General features: G+C 31.5%; 1 protein-coding gene across 1 annotated transcript; it reads right to left on the bottom strand.

Annotated features, from left to right (window-relative positions):
• Window positions 1-239: 239 nt before the first annotated feature.
• Window positions 240-20999, bottom strand: LOC128162249 (atrial natriuretic peptide receptor 1-like). Its single transcript, XM_052825417.1, has 21 exons — window positions 20699-20999; window positions 20128-20508; window positions 19227-19387; window positions 16782-16916; window positions 11634-11775; window positions 9935-10016; window positions 9424-9541; window positions 8753-8818; window positions 8247-8324; window positions 7381-7485; window positions 7131-7202; window positions 6854-7001; window positions 6576-6737; window positions 6105-6273; window positions 5870-6019; window positions 5235-5358; window positions 4376-4444; window positions 3986-4160; window positions 3437-3535; window positions 2519-2610; window positions 240-1238 (listed from the first exon to the last, which is right to left on the bottom strand). The coding sequence occupies exons 1-21, from the start codon at window positions 20997-20999 to the stop codon at window positions 1182-1184; spliced, it is 2886 nt and encodes a 961-aa protein (XP_052681377.1). The 3' UTR covers window positions 240-1181.
• Window positions 21000-22269: the final 1270 nt, after the last annotated feature.

Genomic DNA, 22269 nt, shown 5'->3' with positions numbered 1-22269 from the left:
GCAGTTCCTTTTCCAAAAATCGTGACTCATAAACTCAATATGGTCATAAAATTACAGATTATTTAATAGGATACGACATTGTCATATATCATGCATTCTAAATCGGTTAATTTTTCTTGAATACATCATGTCTACATGAAGCATGTAAAGAAAATTTTTAAGACACTAATTATGCTAATGATAACTAAACGATTTATTAAAAACAACGTCGAAATACATGAAGTACAACAAATATAACATATTAACAACTTAATATGTACGAAGTTACAGCAAGGATACACTTTCATTTTATTTGGCAGATATCATCTTAAACATTTATTTTACTTATAAATCATCAGCTTGTTGTCTTTAAGCTGACATGAATTCTTAAAAATGTTTGGTCGTCATAGTATTTCTGATCGCCCCTCAACTGCTACTGGGGTATATATACCGGTAAAGAAAGTTACGGTCGGTTGCTTTATGATCGAGGCATTAAGGATACACGGGCATATAAATGGATGAGCTACACTATTTTAAACAATGAAAAAAACCCCCGAATTCTACATTCAAAATAAAATAAAAGAAGTTATATTCTCTAACTTATTACAAATATACCCGCATTATCTTGCAAAGATAAGGCCAATATACTTCGCGTACACATCGGACACGTGTGTCATTCACATAAAATGCACAAAGTATGCATTCTATTGTAGACCCTGGCTGCACTTCACCCAACATCGTCCATGTATATAAGAGATAGTAAATCCAATACTAAATAAGTAATAACGTCATTTTGATAAGTTTTTACAGGTAAACACTTTTTTTGTCTGATCACAAAGTCCATGCTGTCACTTCACGATTCACTTCAGTGGAAGTTTTGCGCACGTGTGATAGTACAATAGTACGACACATGGAACCGTTTTACAATAGTCAAATTTTTTTTAAAGATATGTGTGCCTGAATTCCAGTATGTTTTGTTTTCTCTTTCATTGGATATTCCTTACCATTGCAGCAATATTTTTAAACGCGTTCCTACAAGTCTTTCCGTCGAAGGTAACGTGTTCGAGAACGAAACACTTGAATGCGGTGTCGGTGAAGCATGAGTAGTGTTCACGGCCTTCTCATTGTACTGGTGAGCGGAACTATAGAAATCGAAAACTTATATGACAATTGTCGGATTTAAACGGAAATTAAATAAATATTTATGAATTCCTGTCTGCTTTAAGGTAAAGCCAATATGTTCTCATGATACCCTTTCCCTGTAAAATAGAAAAATAATAATTTGTTCTTAAAAGGGATAAGCAATTCGATTTCAAGGAACGTAATGCAGATTTTTTTGTTTGTTCTGTGTTCCTATATATATCGCAAGTCTGTAACGAGATTCTATCTATGCTAGCAGAACATAAAAAACAAAAAGATATCATTTTTGGGAGTTGTTTTTAGTCAACTCTCTTTTGCAGTTACTCAGGGAAACCAAAAAAAATGTTTGGACCTGAGCACAGATCAAGACTTGGTACTTGAAAATATGGATGTATTCGATTTAATGTAATCAGAACATTGTTTTTCAAGGAAACATATTTTAAAATATCTTGAAAATATTAATAGTCAGGTTTTAAATGATACGAACAGTTAATATATTTTTTGACGCCGTGTGTATTCCTACGCCAGAATTCAATAAGACTGACAGCAGTAGCGTTTGAAATCAAGGGCAGACTACCAATCCAAAAAAATTACAAGTACTAGCGTTGACTAAACTTTCATTATTATTTGTTTGTTAAAGAATTGCTGGGATACATTTTTCAAAACGTATTTCGATTACTAATATATAATAATTGCTAGTATTTAATGGCGTTAATTTTATCTTTAAATATTTCATGTCATGATTCATATTCAAGTTTGCGTTGGTAGCTCTAAAAAAAACACCCCAAGAAATCATGTTAGGAAAACATGGCGTAATAATAAATAGTGCTAAAAACTACTTGGCATACAAAATAAATTCCTTTGATATTGCAATAAATAATAATCAATAGAATCAACTCCCGTCAGTACTTTAGTACTCTGATTTTCTTTAATCTTTGATTAACATGCAAATGAGCGTCATTTTGATCAAGATTATCAAAACGACTAATCAAATACAATACTTTGATTTTCTTTAATCTTTGATTATCATGCAAATGGGCGTCATTTTGATCAAGATTATCAAAACGACGTATCAAATACAATACTTTGATTTTCTTTAATCTTTGATTAACATGCCAATGGGCGTCATTTTGATCAAGATTATCAAAACGACTAATCAAATACAATACTTTGATTTTCTTTAATCTTTGGTTATCATGCAAATGGGCGTCATTTTGATAAGGATTATCAAAACGACTTATCAAATACAATAATACATTTTTGATACCTTTGAAATTGAAAACTAACTAATCAATACGTGTATTAGACATGACAGTAAAAATCCAATATGTGCCTGCATGTAATTCACATTTTGCACAATTATACATTCTAATAGAAATATCAGATACTTTTTTTTTACCTTAATTTGCAATTCTCCTCTCTCTTCAAGCAAGAAATCTTGATGGTTGTTCAGGAGGTTTCGAGTATTATCACTGGTATGAATTCTCATGGCTAAATATTTTATTTTTTAAAAGTTGTAATTAATAACAGTTTCACATGCCTTGTGCTATTATTTCAATAAAATATCAAATATCAATTTTATTTTTAAAAAAATCATAAATCAGAAGGTTTCGATGACTTTTACAAGTATTAATTCTCATGGCTAATTAGTTTTAGAAAACGAGGAAGATGTAATTAACAACAGTTCAACATTCCTTCTGCTATTAGTTCAATGAAAAATCAAATATCAATTTCCTCCTAAAATAATGGAAGAAACTTAAAAGTGAGTAAATGGCATAGTAATCCCATTAAGACACCTCTGCAGTCCTTCCATTAACATTAAGATATTTCCCTTGTTTGATTAGTTGTAAGAAAAGAAAACAATGCAAATCCCAATCAAACGTTTTTTTTTTCCAAATCTTCAAACGTATAATTATGATTTTTTAGCCATATCTGTGTTACTTGGTAACGAAATGTTCCATTTTTAAGATTTAATACTAGACCACTAAGTCTAAAAAATGCCGCTGCCATCCTGTCCCATAAAACTGAAACAACAATCCCGCTCTGGTATACAATGGAATCATTAGATTTCGTGGTGGCTTACTGGAATTCTTAAGCCCCCCTCATCTAAGAAATAACGTCCCCCTGTAATTATAGTTGGGGTAAAAAATTCACATTTCCTAATGTATGTATGAGAATATAAGAAAATACAAAGAACTATGTCCCACGAACCTGCAATCTACGAGAATTACTTGTCCCCTTTCCCCCAATTCCATATTCTAAAAATAGCCCCTATTAATAAAAAAAACCCCAGTACCGCCTTTTGTACTAAACGTACGTTCTCCATTGGATTCCATCCGTGACGCAGTGTTTACAGTATCGCCAAACAGACAGTACCTCGGCATCTTCTGACCCACCACGCCTGCGCAAACTGGACCTACCAAACAGAGCTCTCAAATAAAATAGACTCTAGGTCGCCATTTTATTTATCACGAGAACGCTTGCAACGCAATTAAAAAGAAGGTAATAAGGCAAGACGTGCATATACCAAATCTTTAGTTTTTTAAACAAATTGATTCCAGCTTATATAAACTTTAAAAAATATTTTTTTTTTATTTTTATACAATGATATTTTTTTAAGAAAAAAAAAATAAAAAATTGCAAACAAAATGTAAATCAATGAATTCAATTATCTATGATGTTGTATGCGGTTACTTATGTAAACGAGGCTATTTGAAAGAAAAGTGATCAATATGATTAAAATAAACCAACAAGTCACAACCAGTTATGAAATAATGTTATTGCTACACTGAAAAAAAGATTTACCTCAATAAAGTCACAAATTTATTATGTTTGAATAATGGTGAGCCGCTTATAGAAAACAAACCAGAATGTATTCCGATCCGTACACTGAGGCGGTGATCCGGTATATGTTTGATTTTGAATTTTTTCGCGTTCTCTAGAATGGAACACGACATCCGGGCTATTTCCACCACGTGTTGATCGCCATTCCTCGTTGGAAGGCCAGATACTACCATATAGGCGTCACCAATAGTCTCAACCTAAAGAAATTAATACGCAAAAAATAAAACTCCAACAATATATATAATTGTTTATTTATCAAGTTAAAGAACACATAACGGTGCTAATCAAACTCATTATTCTAAGCAATATTAAAATAAAAATAGTATTCGATGTCTCGTTTCCCCTTAAGCGCATTATCTATCTTCAAGCAGAGAATATAAGTTAGTTAGATCCAAATGTCAAAATATTTTACCTTGTAAACATCAAAGTTTTCGATTGTTTTGTCAAAGCAAATGTAGAGGTCATTTAGAAAGTCGATCACCTAAAACAACAAATACACGCTTACCATCTGAAAGTTTTTTTCTGTCCAAAACAATAATAAAAACTTTGCATAAAATATACAATTAGTTTATTTAATCAATTGCTATAAACTTAATTCAAATATTCTTTATATCTCTTGAAGGTGCACGAGTCTTTGATAAGATTTAAATTGAGATTAAATAACAAAATCAATGTACGCCAAAACTCGTTTTAGCGAATATCAAGGGACTGTAGAAAAAAACTTCGATATAGCCCCAACTCATTTTACGTTTATAATGAATATGTATAATTTACAATCTTAAAACCAATTCGTATGTTATGAAATTAATATTACCGCCATTTTTATAAAACAATTGTCAAGGAAACCTTTTCACTTCTATTTAAAAAAAAACCTGTGTTATGTTTCAATTGGAGTATTTCATATGTGTATCTTAAAATTTTATCGATGTAATGGAGAATATTCGTTATCATGTAAATGATAGAAATACGTTATAATTTTGCTAGCGGGGATTTTAAAATTACTTCGTTAGAGCCGTAAGTTTGTTATAGGCGTGCTCATAATATACGTTAATTTTCTGTATATTTAAATAAGAACTTTGCCGAAAAATTAAATAAGAATTCGTTAAAGCCCTAAGTTTGCCATTTCCGTATTCGTTATTTTCGAGTTTTTCTGTAAATAGTTTCATCATCTAGGATTTTTTCTTATGTTTCAATATGTTTCCAAACCTACAATGTTTGCTTGTTAACTATGGCGGTAACCGATAAACAATTTATTAAACAAAGAATATTACCTGCAAAGGGGTACTCTGTGATGACAGGCTTGTAAACCCAACGATGTCACTGAAGTATATGGTGACACACGCGTATGCCTCTGGCTCCACCATGCAGCCTGTTTTTAATTTGTCCGCCACACTTCTGTAACAATAAGAATAATTGATTTGTTTGATGGTTCATCCACACCAATCACAACTTTGTTTTTTACACAAAATTCATACACATTATGGAACGATACAAATAGTTTTGTTTCGAAAACAAACACTAATATAAGCATATTTTGGAAAGTTCCTTTCTTAAAACCAGAAGGTTAACCTTAACATGGCCTTTGACAAAAGTTTCGTTCTGTTGAATGGCTAAATATATAAATGTAAACTCCCTCACTATAAAATTTAGAAATTATTTTGAGTAACTGTAGTACTACATTAATGTTTACAGGGTTAATTTCGTACCATGTAATTTTCACCCTTCAACACTTGCAAAGGGGTTCGCCTTAACTTGAATTCGACCTGACACAGTTGTGTTTTAAAAGGAGATTATTTGAGGCATTTGAATTCGCCTAGTCTTAAATTTGTAGAAGTGGCAGAAATATAACGGGGACAAATATATCCCTGTGTATAGTATCATAAGGTTCAAATACATGTACATGTACCTTGGAAGAATCTGGTAGAGCAGTTCATCCGACTTCCTTTTCTCTATTATCAAGCTCTGTGTTCTTTCTTCCACCAAATCTTCAAGATTATTGGCATACTCCTCCATACGAGATAAAAGCATATCGAGCAGTCTGTCTCCAGATTTATCCCTTCAAAGCAGTTGAACATCCTCTTTATAAACCAGTAGTTTAGATGTCAATAGAAGTTCATTTGTCCAACAGATTTATACCTTACCAGTGTAATTTTCGAGACTGTTTTCGCATGAACTGAAATGATGGTCTACATGTTGGATCCTCATCCCAGCAATTCCTCATGAGGTCTATCACGTTTTTATCAATCTCTGTTGTATCCAACTGTGGTCGGAACTGTTCATCTCCGATAGTTTTCAAATTCATTACAATTTCTGTAATGGAACTCTTATAATATACTCGTGTAATATAATATATATATTATGTACACAATCTAAAAATTGATACACTATATGTATATATATATATATATATATATATATTTATATATATTTCTATGAATTTGATTTGATATTTACTCAATATTTTAGTATTTTTGTTAAAATAAGGATAAATAGAATTTTCCGAAGAATCGTTTTTTTTTTTAAACAAATAAAATAATTCGACCAAATCAAATAAATTTTAATTATATTTGAGTTCATTATAACATTATATAAGTGGACTGAAAAGAGTTTACCTTCAAGTGTTAGAAATTCTTTCTCATTTTCATAAGGCTCTTTTCGGGAAACCACCTCATATATGATAATACCAAAACTGTATATATCAGCGCATTGCATCTCTATGCAATCGGAGCTAGTCTTCGATTTTCGAAGAAGTTCGGGGGCCACCCAAAGACACTCTTAAAATAATAAAGTTAAATTGTATTTCTGTTTTGTTTTGTTTTTTTTATTTTTCACAGATTTACAAAGTTGCTACGTGTTTTAAAATTTGGATTTTCCTCATAAGCTTTCTTACTTTCACTATGGAAATCAATATTAAAATCTTTTAAAGACTGTAATCCGAAATTGGTCACTTTTAGAACGAATCTGCTGTCGATGACACAACTTCGACTATGAAGGGAACCGTGAAACCGTATGTTTGAAGAATGAAGGTATTCCATAGCCTATTGATAATGCAGCAATTAGAAAATTAATGAAAGGAAAATTGAAAAGTTAAAGAAATGTAAAAGACCATGGAAATGGAAAAACTCGGTAGAGCAATGTAAAAATTTTAAAAGGGATTGTTAAATTACCTGAATGATATCGCGAATTAACGAAATGCTGAACTCTCTATTCAATACAAATGCCTCATTGCTTAGAATATCCTGAAAATGAATATAAATAAATTTTAATTTATTACACCATTTGTACTTGTGGATTTTGTTGTAATGTTGATCCACATTTTGATATGTTTATTTTGGAACAACATCTGATATCAGGTTGTTTAAGTAGGAACTTGATATTGTAAAAAAAAAAACTAAATCCATGAACGTTTCTACTCACCCTAAGATCCCCTCGAGAACAGAACTCGGTGACGGAATAAAGACCGGAGTCATGCTCTGTGAGTCCAAGGAATTTGGTCAGGTTATGACAATTAATGTTCTTCATCTAAGGGGAAACAAACCGAAGATATAATTTAAATTTATACACACTGTAGTTAATAGTTCCGAACCGTTCCGAACAAATTAACCATTGGACAGACTTGAAAATTGAAACAATTATTTTTATCAATAAACATTTGTTCAGCAAAGCAATATTATTTGTATTCTTATTTTTAAACTTTAAGTTTTACTCCTTTTTTGCACAGAAGATACATTCATATAGCTTTACAATGATAACGGCCTTAAAGCAATTCTAATGATATGAGTGATACATGTAGCGAACCTTAAAAGGTTGTTGTTTCATCTGACATCAATTATTTTATGAAAGAAGTATAGTTTAACTAATGTAACTTTTACATGTATTGTTTAAATGAATATAAAGGTAACAGGATACAAAGTGATGCCATTAAATAAATAGCGTCTATTTGGGAGGGTAACAGTCGAATATGACACCCCGAGAAAACCATTCGCTCCACGTCGGTTGACAATACTCGTAGTTTTCGAGGAGTGTCAAAATTAACTGCTACCCAAACAGGCACCATTTATTTTATTATAGTAAATGACTTCATTAAAAAAATTACTGCTTTTATATATAAATGACGTGGATTCTACTGCAAACCGTACGTCAATAATTTACGCGCATGCAACACTTTGTTGTGTTACCCGTTGCCATTTTTTTTGCTAACGCTGAGATTTAAAAAACTGCGTCAAAACCAATCAAATTTCAGTATTTAACAAAAAAGTATAATTAATATGTTCCTGGTTTACCTGTACAAGTTCAACATAAAATGATTTAGACGACGGGGGCTGCTTTTTGTTGAATTTGTGTAAAACAATTTTGGAGCTCTGCAATTAGAACAAAAGATTATTGATCAAAAGTATCAAATCATCAAAGATTATAAGCAGTGAAAAATATCATAGCATTGCTTGTTTCTAAATACAAATAATGATAAAGTAAGGTATTCAAAGCATTTTATATAATATTAACATATTAACACATGTGATATTTAACAAAGTTGTTAATAAATAGTACTATGCAAACCAATTATACACCAAACGTGTATTTTCTGTAGAAAAAATGCTTAAGCTGGCCGACTAATCGATAAACATATTTCGTAGTACAACATGTAGAAACAGATATACTTTGAAGTTAAAAAAGGGGTTTATTTAGCCATAAAAGCCCATACAATTGGAACAAAAATCTTTAAATGTTTATATAAAGATGTGTCAACGTTTTGTCTAGTCAAACCTTTACATGTATGTAACTTAAATACCTTATAAATGGCAACTTTTTTGTTCATGATCATTGATGTTGAACTAATGTCGGATAAAGATTTCAGCTGCAAAAAAAAAAAAAAAAAAATCAACCTTTATACATTCCTTAAAACAGGCTTTATCACAATTTTGGTCAAAATTATTTTTTAGACTTTAATGTTTACAATGTTTCAAAAAGACATATTTGATAGTCAACCAAAATATGTCATTCATTATGTTTTAAGCGAGTTATAAAGCTTACAATTACATGTATTTGCTATTTTTAAAAAAAGCTTTTGTTACCATTTTGAAGGTCGAGGTAGAAATTCTATTTTTGACATAAAATGAATGTATTAAACATTTGGAACTGTTTATTTGACAATGTGCTTGAAATGAACAACCAGATAGACAAACCAGTTTGAAAAAAAAATCCGGTAAATTGAACATATGGAAACAAAAACAGGTTACAAGCCTTCATTACATGACAAAGAATTGTGAGCCCTCTATCTGTCTCAAACTCTTCGACTGATCTTCAATTTTTATTTGAGCACTAAAAATGCATTACTAAAGCATTGTAAATAATGAAAAATAAAAATTAAGAAAAATAGACTTTGACCAAAAAAAACATGACCATGTCTCTTTAATTTTGTGCTGTAGGCAGACACAAAAAAGAATATCTATTCATATCTACCTTGGCTTCAGACAGACACAGATTGGAATATCTACTGTAACATTGGGATATCCATGAAATTTCTTCCCAAGGTATTTTCCACCAGCTGCTTAACAGTTCGGCATCTTTCGTCCTTTTCCTTTAAATTATTTGATGCAACTGTACATCTACGTTTGTAATCACGTTAACTTACATATCATTTTGTGTTTCATGTAAAAATATTTAACTAATAAAATGTTTAAAATCATCAGTAAGGTAGTTAAAGAAAAACGGATTATTTTTTAAAAAAAATTTATATTATAAAAATTACATCTAAATTTATGAACAAAAAGTCCGATTTTGTAATAACATAATAGTAATTATGTAACAATTTGGAATTTTAATTTTTATCTAGATTAAACTTTTTATTTGATATTCATTTTTGTGCCTTGCTTATATTTTTTATACTATCGTGTACAAATATTAAACTTGATTATAACAATTTTTTTTTTCACAAAATAAAAAGATGTATATGTTGCATAAGAATACAAACCTATAGATAAGAAAGACTATATTGCAGACGGAGAAGATCAGTACGGACAGTACAATTGAGAGCACCATAAACGAATTGTTATCTAAAAATGCATCACATGCATGATTAACAACGGCCTGTATAACATGTGAAATAAAGATTATAAATCTAATATAATTTTTTAAAGCAACGACAATATTTCGTAGGAGATAAACTGCTGTGTGGAAACTTTATTTTGCAATCAAGATTCTTACTTAAAAAAACCCCAAACAATACAAGGACTACCAGAGAAATTTAAAAACCGATTATCGACGAGATATCTTCGCGAGAAAGAACTGCTTGCCAACCATAGTACTTACGAGGGTTGATTTTATTGATCATCATGTATTTCCAAACAACGATTTATATATCCGCATGGCAAGTAGTTTTTTTTATCGGTATTTGAATAATGAAGAACATTTTCTTTCGGATATGAATTCTTAGGCTTTACCGACAAGAATTCCGAACAACAAACGGAAAACCTCAAATTATCTATGTAATGTGATCATATTAAAAGATAGAATAATGATGCATTATGTATGATAATCAGTAATCGAAGAATATTTGGAGAGAGTCTTTAACACTGTGCCGGATAATTATGCCGGTGCCAAGGTGACATTTTTGCAACCGCTGAAGATGCAGTTTCAGAAAAATCCAAAAAAACATACGATAGACCATTGTCTAGAGAGTATATAACCACTTTTTTTTTTAGTGTGTTTCACCTGAAAGGTGAGAATTTACCTTTAAATATTAATATCCCATAGGAAAATGACAATTCCTATAGGAGAATTGATTCTCCTACAGGAAATATTGACAATCCTATAGGATTTTTTTAAAGTCCTGTAGATATTATATTTCCTATAGGAGAATGGTATTTCCTGTAAGAATTTGATTCAGATACGTACTTTTCCTATAGGATATTAAGTTTTGCTATCGGATTTTATCAAGTCCTATCGGAATTGAAATTCCTATAGGAAGTTCTTGTATTCCGATAGGAAATTTTAAATTACCTATAGGAATACTGTTTTTTCTATGGGAAATTTTTTTTTCCTATGAGAATTTATTTTTGAAAGGTAAGTATCTCACCTGACAGGTGAAATACAATGATAACAAAGGTGATTATTTACTCCTTTAGCAATTGTCTAGCATATGGCATATTTTAATTTTTTGGTATATGCAGCATAGACGGGTGCAAAATGCCACCTTGGCACTGGCATAATTATCCGGCACAGTGTTCTGTGTATCCAAGCTAATTTTTTTTACAAACAAATAATAATAAAGTCTAGTCTTAGTCAGTACTGGTTCTATCTTATTGAACTGTGGCGTAGGAATACAAACAACTACAAAGGTATTTGAAGACTATTTACAAGGTATTGATAAACGTTTCCTTAAAAAATCCGAATGTTTCAAAATGCATTACATCGACTTTATCGATTTTTTTTTCAAGAAATGCATTGTTAGTGGTCATGATTTATGCTTGGGTCTAAACCCTGTTAAAATTTCGGTTTGCTAAAAAAATTACATTAGAGAGCTAATTAAAATCAACTCCAAAATCTGTTTACCGCGTATCATTGGCGTTTGCATTTCATAAAAAAGTTGTAGATCAGCGTTTCAATCTAGAAGCAGTTGTTTTCAACAAAAAGCTGTTCTAAAAAAATAGTGCAAGATGTAAACCTCATACCCTCGGAATCTATGCATTCTAATGCGTCACCAGTGTATCCACATCGAGGTTTGTTCGCTGGAGGTCCTTTGCCGTTCGGCCAATGAATTGTATTAGAATTGCTGAATTGAAACGGTATGGTTGCCCCTCCATAACATACCGGCTGCAATGTTTATTTCATTGTAAAATGTTGGGATTCCACGATTTTCACACAACTTTCCATAAACTATATATCACACCTTTACTGGATTTCTCAGATGTCATATGAATATGATATCTAGTATATTTAAACAATTTGAACAGAATTCCCTTTTTTCGTGAGTTATGTGGGATATTTAAACAATTTCAACAGAATACTTTCTTCCGTGATTCATGTGGGGAATAAGGATTGCGACATTGCAGAAAAAATGAGTACTGTGCATATTTTTACAGACTACAGATACATTTACATCATTGTATGGTTTTGAATTAATTCTTATTTTGTAATAATAGACTAGCATGTTGAATTCGATCATGAATTATGTGTAAGTAAGTATGTTAGCAAATTATGGTATCATGTGTTATGGTTGTATTGACTTCTGAAAACAGATTTTTTACCAATAACATTTGTTAAATTGCAATTAAAGATTTTCAATTTTTGGCTATCGTGAGTTTATAGCAAAGGCAGGTCATGTTTGATATTTATTTCAGTAATGTAACTTTTTTTCTTTAAAGTGAAATCCATACACTTAGATATATATGCTGTCATTTAACTTTAATTTACCATTGTATCATATTTTGAAAGGAATTATTATGCCCCACACTCTAAAAAAACAAACACACAAACAATAATGAACAAAACTTACAACAAAGTCTTCAATGTATGGATCAAAATCTAAAAGCATCCAATTAGATTCCCTATCGCCATTGCCATTTATATATAAATCTCCGTTGATACCTAAAAAATAAAGGCAAAAAGTATTATTTAAAATCTCGTCAACATTTCTAAATGTTCATTCTAATAAATGGAGCAATTTTAAAATTATGACATGAAATGCTATGATATTTTCATCATTTTGTTACCGACACGTTTTCTTGACAATACCACAGGAAACAGTAAAGCAAGAGGGATTGAAATCATTTACAATGTACAGCATCGATCAGACCTAACTTAACAAAAAGTAAACCCCAAAAGTATACCCCAACTAAACCATTGGTTTCTTTCTGGGTTTACTCCAGGTTAACTGAAGTGGACCCAGGGTAAACCTAACGTAAACCCAGAGTGGACACAGAGAGTAAACCTCGTCAGATGTAAACCCCTAAAAGCAGACGCTAACTGTGTATTCGGAATATACAAGGGGCAGATATTACAGGCAATAGGATGGTAAGATAAGAGACAGGACTGCCTCACACTTCAGTGCCTAAAGTTGACCTCAAAGGCAATTTCCAAGTAATTCCAAAGTAAGACCCGCGTAACCCCAAATTAAACCTCAAGTGGACCCAAATTTTCAAAAAGTAAACCAAGAGTTAACCCTAAGTAAACTCCAAAAGTAAACGCGGGGTTTAGTTTGGGTTTACTCTGTTGTTAAGTCTGATCGGTACTGTACCTGTTAAGAGAACTCAACCGAGGAATGTGTGTTTTTCAGCACGTGCTTCGGATTGATGTTATCTTTATGTGATTGACATTAGTCCTTTGTAATAGCCCACAATGAAGAGCAGTACAGAACAAAAAAAAAAACAAAAAAAAAAAAAACAAGGGCCTTTTGAATGTCTGTGTCTAAAATGTTCTTCCAACAGGTTATACGCAGTTTATATCTATCGCTCATTTGGCATTGATACTGTTTTGAAATATCTTTAAATATTGATATTAGTAAATATATTAAATATCGCTCACACAAAAGTAATTCTTATATTATTAGCTTTAGATATTGAAAATCTGTTACACAAAAGTTATTCTAGTATGATTTTTCATTTCTCTAAGCTTATCGCGGCGATTATAATCGACAATCAAGTGGAATGGTATAAAACGTATGCGACTGACAGTGAGTTTGAGATATTCCCGCACATGTCTTTCTATTAAACATTGAGGAGGGTCAGTAAGCACTATAAATCTTTTACAATGTCAGCATAGTAAAATCATTAATGATAACATTAAAGGTCTTTTTTTCAACCTGTTATATACACATTTTGACCCAGGTGTGGACCCGTCTTTTCTTGGTGATACATATTTCTGAAAGTGTGAAGATGCACTTCCTGTCATACAAGTTTCAATTTATTTGAATGGTCATTTTAAGATTTTTTGAAACATTGCTCTCTCTTCCAATTTAAACAAAATCAAGCTTTCCCCTATATCCTAAATGGGCAAATTAGTGGTCTGAAAAGCTCACATGAGCCTGTGAATATATGTCTGGGGCTTGTGTTGCTGAGACAGAAGTAACCTTTTTTTTTAAAGAGACTTGAAAACATAAGTGCCTGGAATCAAATCAAAGTACATTTACAACTAAATGTCTTATTGGATATTTTTTAATTGTACAACGGGTTTTATATTGTTTCTGCAAAACTCGATTCTCTAAAAACATTTATAATGCAAACACTCTTGTATAGCCTTGCAAGAGTAATTAAGAAAAATGAATCATTCCATAACCTTAATAATGAAATCCTTTTAAATATCCTTACAAATTAGCAGTCATTATTTCCCAATTCAGTTAAAGAATATATATAAATCCTAAGAATGATATCTTTCAACGAAAGGAAAAACACCCAGTGCAATTTCTTCACACCGTCAAAAGTTCTGTTCCAAAGTCTTTTGCTGAGTCCAAAACCGTCTTTAAAGTCTTTTCCGGCTTGAAATGCTTCATTGACAACCTCTCCGTAAAGTGCAAAAGCCTCATAAAAAGCGGTCGCAGGTGGATTAAGCTATTTAAAAAAATGATATCAAATATATTGGTTTAAACATTTTTCTGTTTCCCTCCAAAATAATTGATATATTTGCGAAAAAGAAAAGAAGTACAAAATTTACTCCTCATTAGAGAGTCTATTTGGGAAAAGTAACTGTAAACCTCTCTTAAATTTTTGAAAAATCCTTGCTAAGAAAAAAAGAGACGTCTAATAAACAAGAGACCCATAGACCACATTGCTCATCTGAGTAACAACCACTGACCAAAACGATTTAGGTATCTAATACAAAACATCCAAACAACCTAGGTAAATAGGTCTTTTTCAAAAAGGTTTCAAAAATTTTCTCCACTTACACTTTATATTTCAAATTTTGTTAAACAACAAGTCCCGTTTGTTGTTTAAGTATTTAAAAAGTGTTTTTCTTTATTATTCTATTACTATTTAAACTTCAACCTATTTCTCCCTTGTTTTGTGACCCTACTCTCAACCTGGAATCATGGTTATAACAAACTTGAATCTATACTATCTGGGGATGCTTTCACACAAGTTTCAGGCTTTCTGGCAGTATGGGTTATGAGATTAAGATCTTTTAAAGACTTTCTCTCATTATTTATATGTACCCTCTCCCCGAAATTAAGGATATGTATAACCCCATGGGATCATGATTTGATCTAACTTGCACTAACACTATCTGGGCATGTTTCAACTTTTCTGACTATCAACATTGGGAAAGGATACTGAAGACGTATTTTTTTCCACGGGGTCATAATTCCGCAGAATCACAATATCAATTTAATCCGAGGGTAAAGATTTACGTAGATTCTTTGAATGAAAAAAAAAATCATGTGAATAATTATTATAAAATTTAGTTCTGAGCGATTTTCATTACCTAGAATTTTTCCAACTTTGGACTTAAACTGTAAGAACTGTTCACACTGTGAACAGTAATAATCGGTTGTGCACTGGTCGGTAGTCATTAGTTAGCCGTCAAGATGTTACGACGCTGGGTAAAATCGTCTTATGATGAATATTTACCAATATATGGGTTCACATCTTGTTTAAATTATGAGTTGATCAGTTTTATCAATTAAAAGTCAGAGAACAAAGGGATCTAAAAGTTGCAGTAAAAACACGGGTCTTAGCGTGTAGTTAATTGGGTCATTGAAAGACAAACCCGATTGGGGCTATTTGTCGTCTGACACGTGCCGTTATCTCAAGCTGAAAGAAAGCTTTACTTTCATGCAAGTAAATTTACAGAAGATTCAAATCTTTAGGACAATAAATTATTTATTATGTGAATTCTCAATACAAATTTGTTTCAAATTGACAGTTTGCATAGATGAAAAACGATATACATTGGGTACACGTATATGCAAGTGTTATATAATGAAGTAACTTCCAATTATTCTTATTCATGTAATTTCATTCCAAAATGCACTTTAAGTACACTGGGAAAAAAATCCGCGAAAATTTTGTGCCCGCGTTCATAGCGTAAATTAATACCACGGGGACAAAAGTACCTCTACAGTATTTAAAAAAGACATTTTGTTTTCTTTTTATCCCTGTTTTAATGTTCACGTTCACCATTGCGGCCCCACCTTTATGTTTGATGTCAGGTGTTGAAAAAACTTAGATCTAAACTACTTGAGGATGATTTTCAACAAGTTTCTGCTTTTCTGGTCGAATAATTTTTAAGAATAATATTTCAAAAAAAAAATTTCAAGTTAACACACTGTAACAAAAAACATTTAAAGCTCCTATTGTAGCTTCATACCACTTCCCAAAATCAAGATTTGAATAAATACTAGCCGCGGAGTCTTCTGCACAAGACTTACATTTTTGACAAAATAGTATACATGTTTTTTGAACTTCAATATTTTCAATAAAACTATATCATGTTTTTCTGATGAATAAACGTGACCCTCAGTTAAAAAAAACTAGAAATCTCTACACCTACACCTTTTTAGCCAAGAAATTTGTCCAATAAATCTGGAAAAGATGAAAATGCCAAAAGTTCACAACAACGACGATAACGACAGACAACGACAGACAACGTAGCCTTTTGATCAGTGAAAGGCACTTCGGCCTTCTGCTTAGTTGCACGTAAAAGAATAAAAGATGATCTAATGTTTACACAGCCTCATCTATAACATTTGTTTCCCGAAATGCAGATCTTATACATTTTCAAAACATATAGCTCTTAACAATGTATAAGTATATATTAAATGGTTGTTATTTGTTTATATATTAAACTAAACGTAAATACTTCATGAACAAAAAACAGTCACTTACATCTTCGTTAAAGTAGCTAAAATTGTATTGTTCTAAAGATCTCCTTTTCAATTGCAATGAGAATTCTTGATATTGCTTTGTTTGTGACTGGTATAAACCAATCAGAAAAATGGACTCAAATGCCTTTTTCACTGCCTACAAGAAAGAAAAAGTATAGGTAATAATAAAATGGAACATTTAAAAATCTGGATAACAAATGAATAAAACACGTCCTTTGCAAGATTCATTATGCTATTGCATCAGTTGAATTTATTGTAGCCATCAAAATTTTACACACATGTTTGTCGAACTAGTATAATGTTTAAGAAAGAAAGATAGATAGATAAATAAATAGAGAAAGAGATAGATAGATAGATAGATAGATAGATAGATAGATAGATAGATAGATGATAGATAGATAGATAGATAGATGGATAGATGGATAGATGGATGGATGGATGGATCGATCGATCGATCGATCGATCGATCGATAGATAGTCTTCATACATGATATATGTACATGCATACTAAAAAAATCTTACTGGATTTTTTTAGCGTCCTATACGATTTTTTCCGAAGGATAAGAAATATTCGGAACTCGGCAAAGTTGATTTTTCTTATAGAAACGTTAGTTTTCATACATAATGATTACTTTCTCAATATTTTCAACAAAAATATTTATATCCATTTAATCTATTCGTCCGAATAAAAATCAGAGAAATATTTCATATGTAAATTATTTTGACATAAAGAAATGTGTATCTTGCATGAGAGCTAGATCACCACAATATGAATGAATGAAATGAAAATCTAAAGGCAATAGTTTATGTAAAGCGTTTTACAAATAATGATTTTATGCTACTGTAATTAAGTTCTTTTTGGATTTTGTGGTGGTGATAGCGAAAACGACAAACAGTAAAATAAACACAACAAAATGAATTTATTTATCAACAAAACAAATTAAAATAATACAACGTGAAGATACTCACACTCCCAAACACACAACCTCACTCTCTCACTAAGTAGAAATGGAACTTTAAAAAGTTATTCAATCAACACTGATAATGAAACAATAGTGAATTAATTTTTAACACACTCAGTTGTCAGTATCTATATGAAACAAATGCATGTAAATGCTTTAAACGCTAGCTATAGCTATAACAGTATGTGAAGAAATAAACCAAAAATTCAAAATTACCAATACTGTTACATGTAATTTCACAGGAAAAGTAAACTGGAATGTTATCTGTAATTGAACAATTAACTTTTATCACTAGAAAATCTGATAAATCATTTAATCATTAAATAGTATTGAAAGTTTGGCTTCAAATAATTGCAAAAGCCACTCTACAAAGTCAACACTGGGCCTCCATAGCAAGCAAAACACATAAACAAAACGTTCCGTCTCCAATCCTGGACTCAAAGGTCTCTTATTGGAAGACTGTCCACACAGGGTCTCCTATCCATAAACGTTCGTCAAATACGAACTCCCGTGCGTCCCACTTGCGTCACGCGCTGCTCTGTGAATGGTTCTCGGTCCTAGTCCACATATGCTACGCTAAGCCTTCAACTGACGTTTCTACATTGACCGACCGGCTTAAACAATATAACTATCCCTGTACTGAAACAATAATTACCTATTCTAAAACCAATATTCATTTATACAACGAAAATAAACACAGACCACACCCCCGTAAATATACCATGAAAGTGAGAAAATACATACAAAAACTTACTGGCTGGAGAAAAGCAAATGCCCAAATGCCCAAACAGATTCACAGTAATTTATGGCTACCAGTCTACCAGACTTACTTCTGGAATTCGCCAAAATTAACAAACTGGAGGACGAATTCACCAACGTGGCCGCACACTTGACAAGCAGCCACGGCTCTAACTCACCAAACCGGTTATGCTAAGAATAGCCCTAATACCGAACACTCTCGATTGGAAATATGGAACAAAACTTAGTCCAAAATTACAACAATTTACACGAACAAATACAAAACTAAAATTAACTGAATTCAACTTCATCACAGCTACTATTTAAACTTAAAACGTTATTCGAAGAATTTACGCTTACAAATACAAAAAGACATTAAGATTGGATTAAAAGCAATACTAGCACTTGCTCTAAAATTATCTCATTTTGATCATGCACATTTATATTACAAGTACACAATTACAAAATAACATGAATGCGCCAATTGGGAAAGGTTTTTGAAGCTTTTTGTAAAATAGAGAGAAAAATTCATTAAAAAAAGTTGTAAACATGCAAGTTCAAATAAAATGATTGTCTGGTAGTGCAAAACAGCGTGGGTTTTCACAAAAAAAAAAAAAAACAAAAACAAAAAACTAGGATATAACTAAAAATAAGAATTACATTTAAGATAAGAATTACATTTCCCTGTTCTAGTACATATAAAAGAGCAAAATATTTTGATGGAAAACTAATAATTATTGACAAACCTGTTCATCCTCATCTCCTATCTTCTTCATGATATTGCCATTTATATAACCGTTGAAATTGAAGAAATATATAAAAGCATGATCTCCCTCGGTCATTCCTAGAGATCTAGCTGTCAGTAGCAACCACCGTAAAGCCACGTTGTCACAAACAACTAGATAGACTAGACAAAATGAAAATTGAGTATAATATATATATATATATATATATATATATATATATATGTATATGTATATATATATATATATATATATATATATATATATATATATATATATATATATATATATATATATATATATATATATCAAGTGTGAAAATCAATGAAATTCGTATCACGGGATCCATGTATTACTTCGAGAGATCAAGAACTTCGAGAGATCGGAGTTTGAGAAATCAAGATCTTTAGTGAATTTTCTTAGTTATATAGAATAAAAAATCCGCACCGTGATTTCTCTTTTCGAGATCAAAAACTTCGAGAGATTAAAGTTCAAGCCACTGAATGTCACCTTTAGGTATACTTTTTGTATTGTTTATTTTGACGACAAAGAGTAAACGAAATGGCGGGATGTGAATCATAGATCTTTCTTTTTTAGGTTTGGATTAAATTATCGAAAAAAAGGTAATTCAATATCTTTTGCTAACTTAATCAGTTTAATTTTCACCATTCTAGCCATTATAGCCTTTTTAGTACGATAATGCAGATAATGTGAAATTGTACTTTTGTAATTCAAAACTTGATGTTATATAAGAGTTATAGAACTAACTGCATCATTTGAGGGGTTAAAATACTTATGCAAAAATGCATATGGGTCAAAAACAATTGCACGAATAAAGAACGGGTCGTTTTTTGAAAAAGTTTATAATGATTATATTTAGATAAATCATCTTAAAATATATTACCTCGAGATGTTTTATTTCCCTCTTTCAGGACATTTTGATATCCATCTTCTGTTTCAGAGGAAAATTGAAGAAGTGTTGATTTCAACCCAGCGCTTAAAATATTTGAATGTATATTTTTCGCAAATCCTGTGTTAACATTATATACCGTTTGCTTCAGTCTCTTTCCTTCTCCCTCATATAATACTGAAACGTCTGTCCAATTAAAGTAAGAAAACATCTCCACGTAAAACTGAGCCAGTTGGTTATAGTTGTTTACAAGTCTAGTCAGTGTCTTAAAAATTGTTTTATCATCTAAAACCTCATAGGCTCCGCTAGTTGCAAACACAGGGATATTCCATTCTGCCGCCATTCTACCTATGAATTCCATAGCAACACTGCAAGCTGAAATTCATAATCAAATCTTTACAATAATGCTTGAAGACAAAAATAATGTGATTGTAAGATTATTGCAATATGTTTGGAAAGTATCTTAAAAAAGATGCAGGTCTAATAACGCATTATAATACATGGTGAGTCAACCCCCCCCCCCCCCCTCAAAAAAATAAAATTATATATAAATACATTTGCTTACTTGGTCCGATTATTGCTGTAATGTTTTTCAAGTGATGCATCTCAGCTGCTATCTTTCCAAACAGTCCTTGTCGAGTTGGATCACACTCCGATCCTTGTAAAGAAAGATAGTTAATAATTTCTACATCCATGTCCTTGCCGACGAATTCTTTTAGTTTTTGAACACCTAAATCTACGGCTGGTCCACTCCTATGTATGCCAAATGGCACGGTATCATCAGCCTGAAATACTCCAACTCTTACTCTCTCTCTTTCTGCCAACACCACATTAAGGGATAGAAGCAAATAAACCTGAACAAACATATTTCTGTGTTTTGAATCTATCACTTATTTTCTATAGTTTACAAAAATAAATCCTTGCCTTTTAAACTTATACTCAGGTAAGGTCTTGTTGAACTGTGCGTATACAAATTATATGTTTTTTCCAGATATCAAATTATAAATTAAATTGCCATCATAGAGTCTTTCAACGTAAAAAAGGTCTCAAACTTACAAAGATGACATTCGTTAATTGACATATAATCCTGCCATTATCTTAGAATCCTTTCAAAGCCCTTTGATTTATCTAATTTATGGAAAGAAAAAAGAGCACTTACCTCGAACAAATTTAAAAATTATTCTTAAAATAGCTCTCAGCATACAACATCTTTTGTATCGTAATCATGTTTTTACAGCTTGTTATCCCGTGGAAGGCAATACTTGGCATGAAGGAAAATATGATGGTTTGCTAAAACAAAAACTCTCTCCTCGAAAGTGATAGTTAAAAGGGTTGGCGAATACTTGTCCATCATACATAAATAAAAGCTTAGGTGTAGAGGTGATCATAGGTTGCCATAATTGAATAGGTCTTAGGTTTTTTACTCTCTCTTCTCAATTTGCTTTGAATTTACATGGATAAAAAATTGTATTGATTTTTACTCATTACACAAGAACTTATTGGTTTCATAATTAAAGGTCTTTTGTTTTAACAAAACACGTACTGACATTGTTTTAGTGTGTTTAAATGTGGACGCGAACGTCTTAGACATTGACATTTTCAATACACTTTTTCAAGATATTCAGATGTTAAAAAGAAATAAATTAGTTTCCCTCATATGTTCCCTTGCGACATAGACATTTAACTTACATCATTTGTTATTATTTTGTGTTTGTGCCCGACACTAACGAATAATAATAGATAATGGCACTTAGGCATATTTTTTGTATTCACTATCGTCATTAAAACAGACCTAGACTTGATTTGAAATTACAAAAAAAGATACTGTTATTTTCATGTATAAATTGTTTACTTGTGTATTTTGAATGATTTATCAACATTTGCATGTTACAATGATCAGTTTGAAACACGCTGGAAGCAAGATGCAGGGGAGAAAAAAAATCATTGGTATGCAAAACATAGCCGTCCTTTTGACATGATAACTTGTGGCAATCAAGATAAACCGATTCAATGTGTTCATAAATAGTTTTGTCAATAACAAAAATGCAAGATTTGATTGAGACTTTACAGTACATGTGTAAAAAAGAACAAGATTCAAGCTTTGTTTACAAAACAATTAACCCTAATCTCTGTAGC

Source organism: Crassostrea angulata, chromosome 9 (genome assembly GCF_025612915.1).
Source record: "Crassostrea angulata isolate pt1a10 chromosome 9, ASM2561291v2, whole genome shotgun sequence".
NCBI lineage: Eukaryota > Metazoa > Mollusca > Bivalvia > Ostreida > Ostreidae > Magallana > Magallana angulata.
Note: the sequence above shows the minus strand (reverse complement) of the source record. Positions and strands in the feature narration are given on the sequence as shown.

What these genes read in the sequence shown, in the direction of transcription:
- LOC128162249 (XM_052825417.1), bottom strand. Translation starts at nt 20,999, where the DNA reads ATGTTTGTTCAGGTTTATTTGCTTCTATCCCTTAATGTGGTGTTGGCA. An exon ending in TTTATGTTGAACTTGTACAG is followed by an intron (nt 7,486 to 8,246) that starts GTAAACCAGGAA and finishes GTTTCCCCTTAG; the next exon opens with ATGAAGAACATTAATTGTCA. An exon ending in GAGGAGAATTGCAAATTAAG is followed by an intron (nt 1,239 to 2,518) that starts GTAAAAAAAAAG and finishes TCTATTTTACAG; the next exon opens with GGAAAGGGTATCATGAGAAC.